The sequence below is a fragment of the Mobula hypostoma genome, chromosome 4 (assembly GCF_963921235.1).
Source record: "Mobula hypostoma chromosome 4, sMobHyp1.1, whole genome shotgun sequence".
Lineage (NCBI taxonomy): Eukaryota > Metazoa > Chordata > Chondrichthyes > Myliobatiformes > Myliobatidae > Mobula > Mobula hypostoma.
Genome location: NC_086100.1, coordinates 35,174,355 through 35,194,741, shown reverse-complemented (window position 1 = coordinate 35,194,741; position 20,387 = coordinate 35,174,355). Strand labels below are relative to the sequence as shown.

At 41.3% G+C, this 20,387-nt stretch overlaps 1 protein-coding gene across 8 annotated transcripts in view; it reads right to left on the bottom strand.

Moving 5' to 3' along the window:
- Window positions 1-20,387, bottom strand: part of tnk2b (tyrosine kinase, non-receptor, 2b) — a 255,079-nt gene that overhangs the window by 29,745 nt on the left and 204,947 nt on the right. For 5 of the 8 annotated variants that reach the window (XM_063045572.1, XM_063045575.1, XM_063045577.1 and 2 more), the window contains exons 10-12: window positions 16,223-16,417; window positions 11,808-11,899; window positions 11,323-11,442 (exon numbers count right to left, since the gene is read on the bottom strand). In XM_063045572.1, coding sequence (XP_062901642.1) covers window positions 11,323-11,442; window positions 11,808-11,899; window positions 16,223-16,417 — 407 coding nt within the window. The remainder of the gene's footprint in view (window positions 1-11,322; window positions 11,443-11,807; window positions 11,900-16,222; window positions 16,418-20,387) is intronic. The other 3 variants (XM_063045579.1, XM_063045578.1, XM_063045580.1) reach the window with 3 other exon arrangements.

Sequence of the window (20,387 nt, the reverse complement as noted above, 5' to 3'; positions counted from 1 at the left end):
TCTAGGCAGTTTAAAAGCTGAAACAGAACCTAACAGCATCTAAAACTAGACAAAGTAAGAAAAGAAATGTACCTCTTGGGAGCAAATGATTTAAATTTTACTTGGCCTAATTGATTTAAGAAATTATAATTAAAACTGTAAATGCAGATATAAAGCAAATTAATAAAACAGGAAGTACGAAAATTTTCCCTATGCCCTTCCAAATAGTCAATCCACTGACGAGCATGTATCTTTCTTTTACTTTTCCTTGTCTAAAAAGCACCAAACTCAGTTTGAGGAGCAGTTACAGTAAAATGCACAAAGAACAGACCATTATGGTTATCATTACAATCAGAAGGAACAGGAGAATAGCATGCTGTCAATTGGGAGTGACCAAAAGTTAAATTGCCAGCATTTTGGTTTGCTTTTCTTTAACTAATTAAATCACACACGCAGAGCATGCAGGAAGTAGCAGAGTGATCGGGTGTAAGACTGATAAAACCAGAAAAAGCAAGGAAATTGAGAGACAAAACTCAGTACTATTTTGGATTATAACTTCACAACAGAAACACAGAAATTTATCAAAACCTGAATTTTCAAAGCTGGAGGCGTCAGCACTGAGCTTAACCTCTGATAATATATAAATAATTTACATAGAAATATTGTTTTTGAAAATCAAAAATTAAGTAAAAATGTTGGAAATCAAAAATAAATGCAGGGACTACACCACAGGACAGGTAGCATTCTTTGGAAAGATAAAGAGCAAGAGTTAACATTTCACGACAAAGCCTTTTTGTCAGAACCTTTCGTCAACCTAAAGCAATATCTCTGTTTATCTTTCACAGATTCTGCTTGGTCTGCCAGGACAGTGCAGCATTTTCAACAGTTGGTATTTTTGTTTGCTCCTAGTTTCCCAGTTCAACTAGCTATAATTCTGCGCTACAACCTGGCTAACACTCAAGAACAAACAGCAACTCTGTTTACCTTTGTGAAAGCAGTTGTAACAGATTGCTGGAAACTTAATTTCACCAATTATGTATTTTGTCATAGATTCACAACAGTGTTCTGCTATAATATGAAAGATTAGACTTTCAAAGCCATAGCATATACTAAATGATCCTCGGTCCATAGATGTGGTGACTTGGATATTCATGACAATAATTTCTTCAATAATTGAAGAGGTAGATAAAGAAATGCACCCGTCACTTCATCAAATCCAGATGAACTTGTCACTTTTGAGTAGAACTGCCAAATCAGAGATAATTTTAGATTGTTATCCTTGAAATCTTGGAGTTAATAGACAGATGAGACTTGGACCTCAGCAAATCAGGCTGAGTACCAGTGTCTTTTAACCCTCTGACCTGATCATTGCCTTGGTTGAATGGGCACGAAGCATCAGGAAAACTGTAACAAAGAGATCACTTTTTAGATCTTTAGGAGCTACCAAAATATCTGTCAATTAAATTATTTTTGAGGTGTAAACAGGGGAGAGAATTTGTGGATGAGGTCACATGATAACAAATAATAGAAAGATAGGCAGCTAATATTTTGGTATTCATAGGTAAGAAAGTATTAAACAGAAGCAAGAGTAAGCAAATACATCTCTTCAAGTCCACTCTGAAAATCAAAAATCAAGTTGATTCCATCCCTCAAATCCACTTTCTCACCATCTCTAAATTTCGTATCATTCCTATGGCATCCAAATATCTAATGCATTCCCACCTACTTTAAGAAACAACTACCATCCCGGTATATGAGAAAAACCATAAGACATAGGAGCAGAAATAGGCCACTTGGTCCTTGAGACTGCTTCGCCATTCCAGCTGATTTATTATCCCTCTAAATTCCATTCTCCTGCCCTCACCCCATAACCACTGACTAATCAGGAACCTAGCAACCTCTGCTTTCAATGTCCTTAATGACTTGGCTGCTAAGCTGTCTAAGGCAATGAATTCCATAGATTCACTACCCTCTGGTTGAAGAAATTCCTCAAATCTGTTTTAAATGGACTTCTCTCTATTCTGAGACTGTGCCCTCTGGTCCTAACTCACCCACTATAAGAAATATCCTCTGACCATCCACTCTATCTAGGCCTTTCAATATTCAATAGCTTTCAATCAGATCCGATCTCATTCTTCTAAGCTCCAGTGAGTACAGGACAGGAACGATCAAACGCTCCTCACACATTGACCCTTTCACTCCCAGAACTTCCTCTGGATCCCCTCCAATGCCAGCACATCTTTTCTTAGATAAGGCCTAAACCAGCTCACAACACTCCAAGAGCAGTCTGACTGATGCCTTATAAAAACTGTTCTCTCTAAGCTGCACAGGCGCACGACTGCGCATTAACTGAAATGCTCCTGCACACATAGCATTTCTAGCCGTGCAGCTGGAATTTTCTTTTATATAATGTTAATGTGTGTTATCACTTGGATAATAGATTTGCTGATGATGAGTAAGAGAATGGCAAGCTTTCGGTCCTGTTATATGACTGGCAAAAAAACTCAGCTACTATTACAAACTATGATGGAAATGTTGGCTCAAAAATATTGCGGCAATACTGTGGTTCCAAATTTGTCCTTTCTGAGAAAGTTAAGACTGGTTCAATTAAGGCATGCACCAATATGTTGACTGCAAAGGTGGGTTCAGTCTAAAAAAAAATCAATCAAATGTAAATCCAGAAACAGACTAGAAGTGAAACATTTGGATGATTTTTTTTTATCTGGATGTGAAATTAATCTGTACAATATATATAGACAATGGATTATAATAAAGACATGAGAAAAGGTTTATGAAATGTTAAAGATTTTCTTTGTTGTACTGTATTGCATTATATCTTTCAATTAATAAAAAGTGCAATTTTTCAATTTTCATTCTAAATATTCATAGCATGCATATTATGAAAAGAACATTTAAAGTGTTGCAAAGTTTTCAGGCTGTGTAAAAATTTCCTGCTCAGAGCAATGGTTGATCCATTGCTGTAAAAAAAAAGAGGGAGTGTTGCTTATGAAGCCTCAGCATGATATCTCTGCTCCTACATTCTGGATTCATTCAGCTCTGCTGACATAAGGATTGTTATAGAAAACCTTTCCTACCTGATGTAATAAGCATATACAATAGTTCATCTCTCTGCGACAGGAGAACACAAATTACAGTACAAGTCTTCAATAATTTTATTTTGTACATGATTATTGCACATTGGTACACTATTATTCGGTACGTTATTCGTTAAGTCTGCACATTGGTAAGTGTGTTTTTAAATGTTGCTGCTGTAATTAAATAATTTCCTACTCAGGATCAATAGAATACTTATTACTATTATTAGTCCTTTTTATATGAATGCTAATATTGCATTTGTCTATTTGCCTCTCTACCACTGACACAATCTGCAAGTTGACCTTGAGGGAATCCTGCACAAGGACTCCCTGATCCTCAGCAGGTCGGGCAGCATCCGTGGAAAAGATCGGTCGACGTTTCGGGCCGGAACCCTTCGTCAAGACTGTAGAGGGAAGGGGCAGAGGCCCTATAAAGGTGGGGGGAGGGTGGGAAGGAGAAGGCGAAAGATAAAGGGGTGGGGGAGGAGAGGCAGGAAAGGTGTAGAAGGAATAGGGGAAAACACAATGGGTAGTAGAAGGAGGCGGAACCATGAGGGAGGTGATAGGCAGCTGGGGGAGGGGGCAGAGTGACATAGGGATAGGGGAAGGGAGGGGGAGGGAATTACCAGAAGTTGGAGAATCCTATGTTCATACCAAGGGGCTGGAGACTACCTAGACGGTATATGATATGTTGCTCCTTCAACCCCTTGGTATGAACATAGAATTCTCCAACTTCCGGTAATTCCCTCCCCCTCCCTTCCCCTATCCCTATGTCACTCTGCCCCCACCCCCAGCTGCCTATCACCTCCCTCATGGTCCCCCCTCCTTCTACTACCCATTGTGTTTTCCCCTATTCTTTCTTCACCTTTCCTGCCTATCACCTCCCTGCCTCCCCTCCCCCACCTCTTTATCTTTCCCCTTACTAGTTTTTCACCTGGAACCTACCAGCCTTCTTCCCACCCTCCCCCCACATTCTTTATAGGGCCTCTGCCCCTTCCCTCTACAGTCTTGATGAAGGGTTCTGGCCCGAAACGTCGACCGATCTTTTCCACGGATGCTGCCCGATTTGCTGAGTTCCTCCAGCGTGTTTTGAGTGTTGCTTTGACCCCAGCATCTGCAGATTATTTTGTGTTTATGACTTCCTGGTCCTTTTGCACCACTGATTTTTGAATTTTCTTCTTTTAGTCCATGCTTTTATTCCTTCTACTAAAGTGTAATACCATTTACTATATTCCATTTGCCACTTCTTTGCTCATTTTCCCAATCAGTCCAAGTCTTTCTACAGACTCCCTGCTTCCTCAACACTACCTGCTCCTCCACCCACCTCTGTATCATCCACAAATTTGGCCAGAGCCATTAATTCTATCACTCAAGTCACTGAAATACAAGGAGAAAAGAAGTAGTCTCAACACCAACCCCAGTGGAACATCACTAGTCACCAGCAGCCAACAAGGCCCCCTTTATTCCCATTCTTTGCCTCCTTCCAGACAGCCAATCTTCTATCAATGCGAGTATCTTTCCTGTGATTATATGGGTCTTATTTAGCAGTCTCATGTGTAGTACCTTCTTGAAGGCCTTCAGAAAATCCAAGTAAACATCCACTGATGCTCCTTTGTCTATCCTGTCTATTATTTCCTCAAAAAATTCCAACAGATTTGTCAGGCAAAATTCCCTTTGAGGAAACCATGCTGACTTTGGTCTATATTATCGTGTGTTTTCAAGTACCCTGAAACCTTGTCCTTAATAATGGACGCCCATGTCCTTCTAACCACCGAAGGTAAGTTAACAGGCCTATAATTTCCTTTCCTCTGCCTCCTTCCCTAGAAGAGTGATATTTGCAATATTCCATTTCTCCGGAACCATTCCAGAATCGAGTGATTCTACAAAGATACTAATACCTCTAAAAAATCTTCAGCTACCACCTCCAGAACCCGGGGGTGTAGTCCATCTGGTATAGGTCACTCATTTACCTTCAGACCTTTCAGCTTCTCAAGCACCCTCTTAGCAACTACACTCACTTCTGTCCCCTGACACTCCTGAATTTCTGGCATATTGTTAGAGCGACTATAGCTCAGCATTTAATATCATCATTCCTTCCATCCTGATTGAGAAGTTGCAGAACCTGGACCTCTGCACCTCCCTCTGCAAATGGATCCTCGACTTCCTAATCAGAAGACTACAATCTGTGCAGATTGGCAATAACATCTGCTCCTCGCTGACAATCAACACTGGTGCACCTCAGGGGCGTGTCCTTAGCCCACTGTTCTACTCTCTCTATACCCATGACTGTGTGACTAGGCATAGCTCAAATACCATCTATAAATTTGCTTACGATACAACCATCGTTGGTGGAACCTCAGGTGGTGACGAGAAGGTGTACAGGAGTGAAATATGCCAACTAGTGGAGTAGTGTTGCATCGACAACCTGGCACTCAACGTCAGTAAGACGAAAGAGCTGATTGTGGACTTCAGGAAGGGCAAGATGAAGGAACACATACCAATCTTCATAGAGGCATCAGAAGTGGAGAGAGTGAGCAGTTTCAAGTTCCTGGGTGTCAAGATCTCTGAGTATCTAACCTGGTCCCAACATATCGGTGTAGTTATAAAGAAGGCAAGACAGCAGCTTTATTAGGAGTTTGAAGAGATTTGGTGTGTCAACAAATACCAAAACTTCTATAGATGTACCATGGAGAGCATGCTGACCGGCTGCATCACTGTCTGGTATGGGGCGGGGGGAGGTGAGGGGGTAGGGGAACCTACTGTACAGGACCGAAAGAAGCTGCAGAGAGATGTAAATTTAGTCAGCTCCATTTTGGGTACTAGCCTACAAAGTACCCAGGACATCTTCAAGGAGCAGTATCTCAGAAAGGCAGTGTCCATTATTAAGGACCTCCAGCACCCAGAGGATGTCCTTTTCTCACTGTTACCATCAGGTTGGGAAGATGTTGGATGATATTTCAGGGCACTTGGAGGCAAATGATAAAATAGCCAAAGTTCGCATTGTTTTATTGGGGAAATCTTGCCTGACAAATTTTTTGAGGAAGTAACAGGCATGATAAACAAAGGAGAGTCCATGGATGTTGATATTTGGATTTTCAGGAGGCCATTGACAAAGTTCTACACATGAAGCTGCTAAGCAAGATCTATTGTATTACAGGAAAGATACTGGAATGGATAGAAAAGTGAGAATACGGAGTGCCTTTTTCTGGTTGGTTGTAGGTGGTGATCCACCAGGGTTGGTATTGGGTCTGCTAATTTTCCACATTATATGTGAAATGGAATTGATGACTTTATGGCCAAATATGCAGACAATACTAAGATAGATGGAGGGACAGGCAGTATTGAGGAAGTAGGGAGTCTGTAGGTGGTGTTGGACAGATTAGAAGAATTGCAAAACATGGCAGATGAAACACAGTGTAGGGAAGTGTATGATTATGCACCTTAGTAGAAGGAATAAAGGTATAGACTATTTTCTAAACAGGGAGCAAATTCATAAATCTGTGATGCAAAGAGACTTGGGAGTCCCTGTGCAGGATCCTTTAAAGGTTAACTTGTTGGTAGAGTTGGTAGCAAGAAAGGCAAATGTATTCCTACATTCAGTTTGAGAAGACTAGAATCAGAATCAGAATTAGGTTTAATATCTTTAACATATGTCATGAAAATTGTTGTTGTTTTGCAGCAGCAGTACGTTACAATACATAATAATAAAAACTATAAATTACAATATGTATATATAAAAAAGAAAATTAAATTACATAAAAAGTGCAAAGCAAGGGGGAGAAATACTGAGGTGGTGTTCATGGGTTCGTTGTCCATTCCGAAATCTGATGTCAGAGAGGAACAGCTGTCCCTAAAGCACTGAGTCTGTCTTCATGTTTCTGCACCACCTCCTTGATGTTAACAATGAGACGACAGCATGTCCTGGGTGATGGGGTCCTTAATGATGAATACCACCTTTCTGAGACACAGCATTTTGAAGGTGATCAGATGCTGGGGTGGGAAGGGGAATGGTGGGGGTGGCTAGTGTCCATGATGGAACCGGCTGAGTTTACAACTTTCTGCAGCGTTTTCCAATCCTGTGCAGTGGCCCTTCCATACCAGAATGTAATGCAACCAGTTAGAATGCTGTCTGTGGTACATCTGCAGAAACTTGCAAGTGTCTTTGGTGACATACCAAGTCTCCTCAAACTCCTAATGAAATATAGCTGCTCTCATGCCTACTTTATAGTTGCATCAACATGATGGGCCCAGGATAGATCCTCAGAGATGGTGACATCCACAAACTTGAAACTGTTCACCTTTTCCACTTCTGATCCCTCGATGAGGATGGGTGTGTGTTCCCTCGAATTCCCCTTCATGAAGTACACAATTAATTCCTTGGTCTTACTGACACTGAGTGCAAGGTTGTTGCTGTGACACCACTCAATCAGCTGATCTACCTTGCTCCTGTACACCTAACCACACAATCGTGGGTGTAAAAAGAGTAGAACAGTGAGCTAACGATGCACTTTTGAGGTGCACCAGTGTTGATTATCGGCTAGATGTTATTTCTGATCTGTATAGTTTGTAGTCTCCTGGTGAGGAAGTCCAGGATCCAGATGTAGAGGGAGGCACAGAGGTCCAGGTTCTGGTGCTTTTTGATTAAAACTGAGGGCAAGATTGTGTTGAACGCTGAGCTGTAAACAATAGGTATCACTATTGTCCAGGTAATCCAAGGCCAAGTGGAGTGTCAGTGAGATTGCATCTACTGTAGACCTATCGTGGTGATAGGCAAATTTCAGAAGCTCCAGATACTTACTTAGGCAGGAGTTGATTCTACCCATGACCAACCTTTCAAAGCGCATCACAGTAGATGTGAGTGCCATTGGGTGATAGTCACTGAGGCAGTTCACACTTCTCTTCTTAGGCACTGGTATAATTATTGCCCTTTTGAAGCTGGTAGGAACCTCTGACTGCAGCAGAGGTTGAAGATGCCCTTGAATACTCTTGTCAGTTGGTTTTCAGTGCCCTACCAGGTACACCATCAGGGCCTGATACCTTGCAAGGGTTTATCCTCTTGAAATATGCTGTGACGTCAGCCTCTGAGACAGAGATCACAAGGTCACCAGATGCTGCTGGTGTAGTTTTATTCATCCTTTCAAAGCATGTTGAGCTCAGCTGGGAGAGAAGCACTGCAATCATTCATGATGTTAGATTTCGCTTTGTAAAAAGAATTGGCCTGCAAACTCTGCCAGAGGAGACGTGCATTGATTTTGTCTCTAACCTCAGTCGGAATTGTTCTCTTGCCCTTAAAATAGCCTTCGCACCTGGACTTCTTGTAGTGTTCTTGATCACCAGTCTTGAATGCCACCGATCTGGCCGGCAGCAGACTACAAATCTCCTGGTTCATCCACGGCTTTTGGTTTGGGCAAGTCCTGTACATACTTGAGGGCACACACTCATCCACACAGGTCTGGATGAAGTCACTTACAACTGTAGTGTATTCATTCAGACTTGAAGATGAATCCCTGAATATTGTCCAGTCCACTGACTCAAAGCAGTCCTGTAAGCACTCCTCCACCATCCTTGCCAATACCTTCTGGCTTGGTTCTAACCTCTCTCGCACTGATAGGGAAGGCATCAGGATGCACAGCTTTATGCCTGCTGATTAACATTGCTCAGCTCCTCCAGTGCCTGCCGAGCATTGGCCTGAGGTGGATTATACACTGTTATAGGATGATGTCAGAAAACTCCCTCAATAGCTAAAATGGGTGACATTTGACTGCTAGATTTTCTAGCACAGGTGAGCAGAACTGAGGAAATGCCACTTTTGTGCACCATGAATTATTCATAAAACACACTCCACCTCCTCTGCCTTTAAAAGACTTAGCTCTCCTGTCTTTGCAGAGAATGGTGAAGTCATCAAGCTGCAGCACTGCATCTGAAATGGCAGGGATAGCCACGTTTCCATGAAAGTACACAGCAGTCCTTGATTTTCCTCTAGTACAACAATCTTGCTCTGAGGTCTTTAGTTTTACTTTCCAGAAACTGTACATTCACCAGCAGAACAGTTAATAGTGGAACTCTAAATGGCAGATGGAGCAGAGGTGCTCAACGAAGCAGTCCCCCAATTTACAACGAGTCTTACCAATGTAAAGGAGGCCGTAACGGGAGTGCCAGACACAATAGGAACCCTAGCAGATTCGCAGGTGAAGTGTTGTCTCACCTGGAAGGACTGTTTGGGGCCCTGAATGGATGTGAGGGAGCAGGTGCAGCACTTAGGCCACTTGCAGGGATAAGTGCAAAAGGGATAAATGGACAAAGGAATCATGGAGGGAGCAGCCCGTGCAGAAAGTGTGGGGGAGGCAAATATATATTTAGTGGTGGGACCTTTTGGAGATGGCAAAGCTTGTGGAAGATGACGTGTTGCTCGTGGAGGCTGATCATGGGGCGGTAGGTAAGAACAAGAGGAGCTCTATCACTGTTAAGATGGGGTGAGTGTGGATGTATGGGAAATGAAAGGAGGAAGACATCACTGATGTCCTGGGAACATTTGCAGTAAAGGTGAAGGAACTGAAAAAAGGGAATAGCATTTTTACAGGAGAAAGGGTGGGAAAAGGTATAGTCAAGATAACCAAGGGAATCAGTAGGTTTATAAAAGATGTTGATTGACAGTTCGTCACCAGAAATGAAGTGAGAAAAATCGAGCAAGGGAAGGATGCATCAGAGATGGACCAAGTGTATTTAAAGGCAGGGTGGAAGTTGGAGGCAAAGTTGATGAACTTGATGAGCTCAGCAATGTAGTCAGTGTAGCAGAGGAAGAGCTGGGGAGTACTACCAGGGAATGCTTCAAACACGGGCTGTTCTACATAGCCAACAAGGAGGCAGGCATAGCTGGGGCCCAGGCCGGTGCCTATGACTACCCCTTGTGTTTGGAGGAGCTGAAAGAAAAACTGCTGAGGGTGAGGACCAATTCTGCCAGACGGAGGAAGGTGGTGGTGGAGGGGAATTGGTTGGTTCTTCTGTCAAAAGAGGAGGAAAGAGCTTTGAGGCCTTCTTGATGGGGGAACATCCATATATTTAAAATAGTTTAAAATGATGCAGCTTACAGAAGTTCCTATGGCTGTGACTGTTAATTTCAGCTGTAGTAGTTCTAAACAGGAATATCTGATGATTCCTATTGTAGCTGCATGCAGACAATCGATGTAATGCTGAGGCTTTATAAGACATTGCATTTGGAGTATTGTGAGCAGCTTTGGGCCTCATATCTAAGAATGTAATGTTGACACTAGAGATGATCGGTTCAGAAGGATGATCCCAGGAATTAAAGGTTAACATCTGAGAAGCATTTGGGGGGTCCGGGTCTGTACTCACTGGAACTTAGAAGCATGACGGGGATCTCATTGAAACCTATAAAGTGGACGTGAGAGGATGTTTCCAATAGTGGGAGAGTCCAGGACCAGAGGGCACAGCCTCAGAATACCTTCTTTAGCCAGAGGGTGGTGAATCTGTGGAATTCATTGCCACAGAGGGCCAAGGAACCAGGTCATTGGGTCTACTTAAAGCAGAGTTTAATAGGTTCTTGATTAGTAAAGGCATCAAAAATTACGGGGAGAGGGAAAATAAATCAGCCATGATTGAATGACAGAGTAGGCTTGATGGGCCAAGTGGTCCAATTCTGCCCCCATGTTTATGAACTATGCAGCATTTATAATTGATAAATTCAGACCAATTACAACACTTCCAGCTAACAGTAACTAATTGTTGAACAGTTCAAAACCATCCCCTCCAGAAACAACCCATGTGTCGGAAGTCACAACTTTTCTGGTTTCTCAATTCTGTGTTACAAAAAATTCAAACAACCTGAAGCTTGAGTCAACCAAGTGACAATACACAACTGTACAAGCACAAAGCAGAAGTGAAAAGCAGAGTGTTAATAGAGTTAGCTGGGCCTTCACAGCACTGTTCAATCTCAATAGGGCCATAACATGCTTTCAAAAGCTGCCAAAGACTGTTTTAAAGCCCTTTGGTAGTTTAAAGTAAATGGTATTGAAATATAGCAAAATGGATGTGATAGGGATATTCTGCTTCAATTATTTGTCCAATTAAAATTTGAAATTCAAAGCAACAGCCGAATTATGCTCGTGTGATTTGAGGATAAATGGGCATAACAGTATTTGTACAAGCTGTGCTACAGTCTTAGTTCTGTGGCATATCCCATCACACAACACTCCCCCATGCCTACAGACTGATGATGCATCAAAAATACCTTTGAAAAGAGGGGCTAAAATGGAACAGAGAGGGCAGGAACATCTTTTAAACTGGAGAAAATGCCGCAACTTACTCTTGCCGAAGATTGTTGGTTGAGGAGGACGTGGAGGAGGCTCCTCTGTAAGTGTTAAAAAGCAGCATAGAAAGAAAAGGCCATGGTCATTAGCACAATTGCACTACAGTGCAGAAGTAGACAACTTGCAAAGCACACATCACTTAACCTTTAAAGAGCACCCGGGAAGAATTTATAGTGAAGGAATTAACAATATCACCATGACACATCTCAACAACAAGTGTCCATTTTCCTAGTGTAGAGGCTGAGTGTTCAGATTTATACTGAGTGTGCTTTCATCTTTTTTTAAAAACTTGCTTGTTCACACTGGATACTAATTATTGGGTAAGGTACCCCACATACATTCACTTTTAAGTTTATTGTAAATAAAACTTAATTTTAAGGTTTTTTTCTTTATTTAAATTTCTTACTCTTTGATCTTCCTGGTAGCTGTGTTGGCCTGGTCATCTTCATATCCAGTCCAAGTACATCTGGAGGATCCATAGGATTGCCCAGGTACAATCTATGAGAAGTTAAAACAGATGTCATACAATATTGAGCAAATAACATCTGAGGAATCAAAATAACCTAGCAATAAGCTACATTACAATAAGGTCTCAATCAAGTCAGCAAGCACTTGCACTGGTTTACTCGGTAAATGAAAACTTGTTCCAATTATAGTTGTGCAATTTGCATATAAATCTTAAGTATCAACATAGAAGGCGGAAGTCAACAAATTGCCATTTCAGTATTAAAATCAAATACTGAGGATTTTTTTAAAACTGCATTTATTTAGCTATTTCACAAATATCTAAAACGCAGTTTGTCAACGTGACCTTGTTTTTGCAGCAATCTATGAAAAATTACCTCTTCAACTTAATATAATGAACTAATGCAAAATAGGAAGAAAAGGAATCTGCAAGACTGAAGAAGGCCACAATAATGACTCCTCTGTTGAGTAAATATAAGATCCAACAATATCTTTGGAAGCAATAGAATTTCAAAATGATCGACCTAAAATGCACTTCAAATGTGTGTTAAATGAGACTTAATACCGTATTGTTGAACATACAAGCCGACTGACAATTTCAAAATCTACCTACTTGAGGAACGGTGAGTGATGGTTCTCTCTATGTCTTCAAAGAGAAAAGATAAACACATGATGGAGCAGTTCCATTCAGACATAAATAATCAGCTTCTTTTTATCTGTTTCTTGCAGGTTTTGCCACAGAATACAAATGTTAAGTACAGGTGATCTGGTTATAGGGGGTTGCATTCTTGGAAAACTGTCAGTGCCATGATTTTCCATAATGTAAGGCCCAGATACAGACACAGAGTCATAGAACATTACAGCAGGGAAACAGGCCCTTGGTCAATCTAGTCTGTGCTAAATTATTAATCTGCATCCACCTGCACCCAGACCAAAGCCTTCCATAACCCTTCCATCCATGTACCTATCCAAATTTCTCTTAAATGTTGAAATTGAACCCGCATCCATTACATCCGTTTGCAGCCCATGACAAACTCGCAACATCCTCTGAGTGAGGAAGTTCCTCACGTTCCTTTTAAACAACACGTTTCACCTTTCACTATTAACCCATGATCTCTAGTTCAAGTCTCACCCCAACCTCAGTGGAAAAAGCCTGCTTGCATTTATCCTATCAATTCCTCTATAATTTTGCACACCTCGTTTTTCTATGCTCTAGGGAATAAATCCCTAACCTATTCAACCGTACCTAGAACTCAAATCCTCAAGCCCTGGCAAAATCCTTGTAAACATTCTCTGCATCCTTTCACTATTATTGACATCTTTCCAGTAAGTAGATAACCAAAACTGCACACAATACTCTGAATTAGACCTCACCAATGTCTTATACAACTTCAACATAACATCCCATCAAATCTCTGCTAGCTCTTCTTTCAGTTAGTCCTGACGAAGGGTCTTGGCCCGAAACGTCGACTGAACCTCTTCCTAGAGATGCTGCCTAGCCTGCTGCATTCACCAGCAACTTATATGCGTGTTTCTTGTACTTAATACATTGATTTGTGAAGGCCACTGTGCCAAAAGCATATTTTTTACGACCATATCTACCTGTGATGCCACTTTCAAGGAATTATCGATCTGAATTCCCAGATCCCTCTGTTCTACCACACATTCATCACGTAGGTCCTACCCTGGTTTGACCTCCCAAAGAGGAACAATTCATACTTGAATGCATAAAATTCCATCTGCCATTTTTCAGCCAGTTTGCCCAGCTAGTCCAGATCCCATTGCAAGCTTTGATCGTCTTCCTCGCTGTCCACTGCATCCCCAATCTTGGTGTCATCTGCAAACTTGCTGATATAGTTAATGAGATTCCTCAAAGAAGACCACAATCTTGTCGTGGTTTGAAGGCTTGCATGCCTCAATGACTCGGAGCTACGTTGGCTGGAGTCAGGGCTTTATTCTTTGGCTTTTGGTGAGACCACTTATACCAAACAGGTCAAAAGGTAGAGGCCAGACTAAGAGAGGCCACTAGCCCTCCAGGTTCAGGGGTTCAGCTCAAGGCTAACAACCCTGACTTGTAAAACTAAATTATTACAGAAACAGCAATGAAGAATCCTTCTACATCTGAGTGCAATGGCATTCCTGAGTCTCCACCCAGGACTTACATGACTGACGGTAGTGAAAACTGAGAGGAAGCTACTGACATGATCAAGGAAGCCATGAGCACCACTGGAGATGGAGGACCCTAAATGCCAGCTACATAAGTTAAACATCGAGATTGTTGATACAGATGACAAACAGCAATGAACCCAGCATAGATCAAAGTGACACACCACAAGTCACAGCTCTCCAGAGAGGGAACCATCTACTATCACTCTCCGGCTTCTCCCACAAAGCTAATGTCAAATCCAATTTACTACCTCATCCCGAATGCCAAGCAGCTGAGCCTCCTTGACCAACCTTACATGCGGGACCTTGTGGAAGGCCTCGCTAAAGTTCATGTAGACAACATCCACTGCCTTACCTTCATCAACTTTCCTGGTACCTTCCTCGAAAAACTCTATCAGATAGGTTAGTCACGACCTATCATGCACAAAACCACGTTGACTATCCAAATACTTGTTAATCCAGTCCCCTAGAATACTTTTCAATAACTTACCTGCTACTGATGTTATGGTCAATGGCCTATAATTTCCTGGCTTATTCTTAGAGCCTTTCTTGAACATTAGCTATTTTGGCACCTCATTTGGGCTAAGGACATTTTAAATATCTCCACTAGGGCCCCTGCAATTTCTGCACTAGCCTCCACAGGGTCCAACGGACACCTTGTCAGGCCCTGGGGATTTATCCACCCTAATTTGCCTCAAGACAGCAAACACCACCTGCTCTGTAATATGCATACGATCCATGACCTCAATGCTGCTTTGCCTCACAGATGAACTTTGTGTCCATCTCTGAAGTAAATACAGTTGCAAAAAATTCCATTTAAGTTCTCTCCCATCTCTTTTGGCTCCATGCATAGGTAACTACTCTGATCTTCCAGAGAAGAACAATTTTGTCCCTTGCTATTTTCTTGCTCTTCTGCAGAAGCCCTTGAGATTCTCTTTCACCGTCTGCTTGGGCAAACTCATGCCTTCTTTCAGTCCCACTGATTTCATTCCTAAGTGTTCCTTTGCATTTTTTATATTCAAGTGCTTCATTTTTTCCTGCCTGCCTATATCTCCTATGCACCTCCTTTTTCTTAAGCAGGGCCTTAATACCTCCTGAAAGCCAAGGTTTCCTAAACCTGTTATGCTTACCTTTTATTCTGACAGGAACATACAAATTCTGTACTCTCAAAATTTCACTTTTGAAGACCTTGCACTTAACAAGTATGCCTTATCAGAAAGCAACCTATCTCAATCCACACTTGCCAGATCCTTCCTGACACCATCAAAATTGGACTTTCTCCAATTTCAAATCTTAATCCAAAGATCAGACCTATCCTTTTCCATAATTACCTCAAAACTAATGACATTATGATCACTAGATGCAAAGTGTTCCCCTACACAAACTTCTTTCACCTGCCCTGTCTCATTCCCTAATAGGAGATCTAGTATCGTTCTCTCTCTAGTTGGGAAATAGATGTACTGATTAAGGAAACTTCTCTGAATACACTTAAACTCAATCCCATCCGGCCCTTTTACAGTATGGGAGTTCCAGTCAGCATGTGAAAAGTAAAAATCAACCTTGTTTCTTGAAACAGTCTGTGTTCTCTCTATAAATTTGCTCCTCTAAACCACCCCACAGCTAACCTCGAATCAATGTGACATTATTGTACTTCTCCTATGTCCAATGCACAAAAATATAAAACTGCCACAAAACAACAACTTTCACATCATAATAAACCTGATCTGGATCCTGATAGGGAAGTCTTTGAGTATGAAAAGGACTGAAAATTCAACAAGAATCTCTCCTTCAGATCATTGTTTAATTGGAAGTTTGCATGTGTATCTGGTAATGATAGGATTGTGAAATTTCACTGTGTGTTCAGACATGAAAAGAATGCTGGCAAAATAATGGATTCTGCCACTGCCATAAATTGGGATTAGTCATTGCTATAGAAAGAAAATAATTAGGTAAGAGACAGAATAATGGAATATGAAAGACATGCAATGGCATAAGCACAAGCTGTAGTTGTAAAGGCAAGAGAAGCTTGAAGTTTAATTTGGGATTGCATGTATGCACACAAAAACAATAGAAATAAATGCCCAAGCAAGGTGAATGCTAAAGGAAAGTGAAACTAGCTTTCACATATACATACACTCAAACTATTCAGTGGAGTAAGCCAGTCTAGCTTGTATGCAAATTCCTACATACTCATCTATTTTGTCAGGAAAGCCCCAGCAACGCTCAAGTTTGGTATCTCCATGCCCCGTGTGAATAAAGCTGTTCTTGAGTGGATGGCTGATGTCATGGGCTGAAAGGCCTGCGACGGAAGTCACTGTATTTCGTGGGAACTGTCCCACCTTCAGTGTGCGCTTGTTCTGACCTCTCCACCAATAATTTTCAGCCCTGTAAAAACGGAGGTAAAAATGTTCATTAAAATTCTAGGACCCCAAAAAGATGACTATGTTGGCAGAAAGCTTATTTCATAAATTGGATTGCTTCTGAAATTCAACCTAAATAAATTGAGATGGCCTTGTTGGTAAAATTATTAATTATGCTCTGCTAATAGAAATGCATAATGATGTTCATGTGTGCCAAATTACTTGACACTAACTATTAGTTAATATGTTAAATTGAGAAAATAAATCCTTCAAGCCTTGTACATTGCCAAGTGGTAGGTTTTGAGGAATTGATAAATATTTGTATTACAAGTTTGTTCTTCACACACCAACAGAAAGTTTGTGAATATTATATGTAATTACAAGTTCTTGTAAAATCAACAAACAATAAATCCATTAAAGTTCTGCTCTCTGAAAATAAGAGGTCCCAAGCTTGTTTTTCTAATAAATATTATCAATCAATTCGAACTGGATGTAGAAATTGACAGGACTATCTGCCTGTGGTGGCTACCTAAGGTATTTCTAATAGGTTTAGATCCATCAATCAAATATGCTATGCCAGGGATTTGTACTTGATTACAATAAACTCTGACTGTACTTAAAGCAAAAATGGAGCAAATAGAGAGAAGCAGATGGAAATAAGTGATAAGGACTTAATTACCAAAAAATACGATCGCGGTGAAAGGGAGCAAGCACAACCCATAAGTGAATGTATAAAAAGTATTAAGAAACAGAGCAAAAGTGATTACAAAAATGGAACATGCTAGAAAAGGCAATTCAAAGTGAAGAGAAGCTGGCAATGTCAAAAACACAAAGGCACTGTCAAAATGAACAACAGCACCTCATGAAGCTTCCTTAAAAAAGAGCCGGTTTCCCTTCTGACAATCAGTAACATTGAGCTGCTTGAGATTGCTCAGCTGATTGAGAAGGCAACAGCAGAAAGTCCTGGAAAATGGACCCAACAACCATGAAACATTGCAAGATGATAAGGGCTTGAAACTGCATTTTGTTGAAGGTAACAGGAAAGACCACAGGTGGGAGTGGCTTTCAGTGAGGAGCAGCACCTAATTTAGTTGAGCTGCTCTTCCTAACTGACAAGTAATTCTCTTAAATGCATTATCCTATTTGAAGATGCACCTATTTCATTGCAATATTATTTTTGACCTATATGAACAGTATGCACCACGAGATTTTCGGTCCACCCGACAGCAATAAAGCAATTCCAATTCTGATATACCCACCTCCATTCAGATACCACATGAGATTATCAAATTTTCGGAGTACGACTATGACTATGACTAAAATCAATGTGCACAGTTTTGGGGTAATATATTGTTATGGATTGAGAACTTGCTAATAGAAAACAACTGGAATAATAGGCTATTTACTGGGAAACAGTGACCAGTGGGTGATGGACAAGGGCTAGGTTTTTGACTGAGAAACAATGACCAGTGGGCGATGGACAGGGGACTTGAGTATACATGTAGCTCAATATTACATGTGAGCTGGAAGCACAAAGGTTTCAGGGGAGTACAGATAGACTAAGTGAATAAGAAAGGGCATGCCAGAATGACTATAATGTTGAAAGATGTACGGTCATTAACTTTGGTGGGAAATGAAAGTATAAAAGTAGCAAAGCAATTTTGTTTTATTATTGGTAATGGTAATCCCATAGGGAGAGTATAATCGACTGAGACCCTCAGCAACAGTGATGAAGACTGAAAGTATCATCAAGGGTGGCAGAGGGCATTTCCAGGACCGTTTTGAATTGGTGGATTGGACCTTATTTAGGGATTAGACTTCAAATCTGAATGATATGCTACAGACATCACCGACTTCATCAAGACCTGCATGGATTAGTATGCATCTTCTTGAATGTACCCAAACCAGAAGCCCTGGACGGACCAGGAGAGTTGTAGTCTGCTGAGGCTACATCTATGGCATTCAAGAGCAGTGACCCAGAACCCTAACAGAAGTCCAGATTTGACAAATGGAAGGACATCGTGAGAGCAAAATGGCAATTCCATGTGAAGTTCAGAGATACAATCACATGCACAACTTCCTATAAGGCAAAACCTAATAGCATAAATAGCAGTGAGGTTTTACACCTTGGATGAGCTCAATGCCTTTTATGCACACTTTGAAAGAGAGAATAAAATTACATCTCTACAGATCAGTACAAAACATCTGGTGACCTCACGATCTCTGTTGAGGGGGCTGATGTCAAAATACCTTTCAAGTGAGTAAACCCTTGCAAGGCACTAGACCCCGATGGTGTATTCAACAGGCTACTGAAAACATGCAACTTAACCAAAGCTGACACAATCCATTAGCTCTGTACTCAGCTTTCGAGCACTTGGACAACAGAAATACACATCTGGCTGTTGTTTATGCATTATAGCTCAGCATTCAACACCATCATCCCCTAACTACTACTAACAAGTTTCAAAACCTAGGCCTCTGTCTCCCGATGAGAAAGTCAAAGATCCATTTGTAGACGGAGATACAAAGTCAGTGTGGATCAGAAATAATATCTCCTACTCACTGGCAATCAATACTCCAAGGATATGGGCTTAGCCTACTGTTCTACTCTCTCTACACCAGGGGTTTCCAACCTTTTTTATGCCACGGACCCCTACCATTAACCAAAGGGTCTGTAGACCATACTTTGAGAAACCCTGCTCTACACCTATGATTGGTACAACTCAAATGCCATCCATAAATTTGCCAATGACATCACTGAATCTCAGATGGCAACAAGGAGGCATACAAGAGTGAGGCAGATCAGTTGGTTGAGTGGTTTCACAACAACCTCACACTCAATATCAGGAAGACCAAAGAACTGATTATGATTTCAGGAAGGGCAAAGTCAGGAGAGCATGCATCAATCCTCATTGAGGGGTTAGTGGTGGAAAGAGTGAGCAGCTTCAATGTCCTGGGTGTCAACATCTCAGATGATCTATCCTGGGACCAACGCATTGATGTAATCATGACGAGGGCATGCCAGCAGCTATAATACATTGGGAGTTTGAGAAAATTTGGTATGTCACCAAAGACTCCAGGAAATTTCTGCAGACGGCTGGTGGTGTAGTGGCATCAGCACTGGACTTTGGAGCAAAGGCTCCCAAGTTCGAATCCAGCCGGCTCCCTTGCACGCTTTCCATCCGTGCTGGATTGAGCATCAAGCTAGCAACTCGGCCTCGTAAAAATACTAAAGCCCGCTAACAAAAAAGCTGTCATGATGGCGTCCCGATGACTCCACTCAGAGTTAAGGGCTTTCTTCTTCTTCTTCTACGGTATAGTGAAGAACATTCTGACTGGCTGTATCACTGCCTGATATGGAGGCTCAGGACTGAAAGAGGATTATAGACTCAGCCAGCTGCATCATGGGCAAAACCCTCCCTACAATCAAGGAAACATTTAAAAGTGGTGCCTCAAGAGGGTAGCATCCTTCATTAAGGACCTTCACTATCTGGGACATACCTCTTCTCATTACTACCATTGGAGAGGTGGTACAAGAGCCTGAAAACCTGCACGTAACATTTTAGGAATAGCCTCTTTCCCTCTGCCATCAGATACTTGAACACTCTATGAACCTATACAATAATTTTCAAACTTATATCAAATGACTTGCCCTTTACTGCCACCACAAAACAACAAATTTCAGTGATAATAAACCCGATTCTCATTTTTTTTTTTAAATATTCATTTCAGGATGCGGGCACCAGTGGCAAAGTCAGCTTTATGCCCATTGTTAATGGCCCTTGAGGTAAGGTTGGTGTAGTGCGTTTCGTTAGGCAGTCAGTTTCAGGGTTTAAACCTGGATCACAGTCTGAAAATGTATTCAGCCATTGACAGATTCAATGAAATGTCTTCACCTCAAGAATGATACATCTTTGAAATTTCTACCCAATCAGTCTGTGGAGACTTAGCTGCCAAGTATATTCAATATATCTTTGGCAAATTAAGGAATCAAG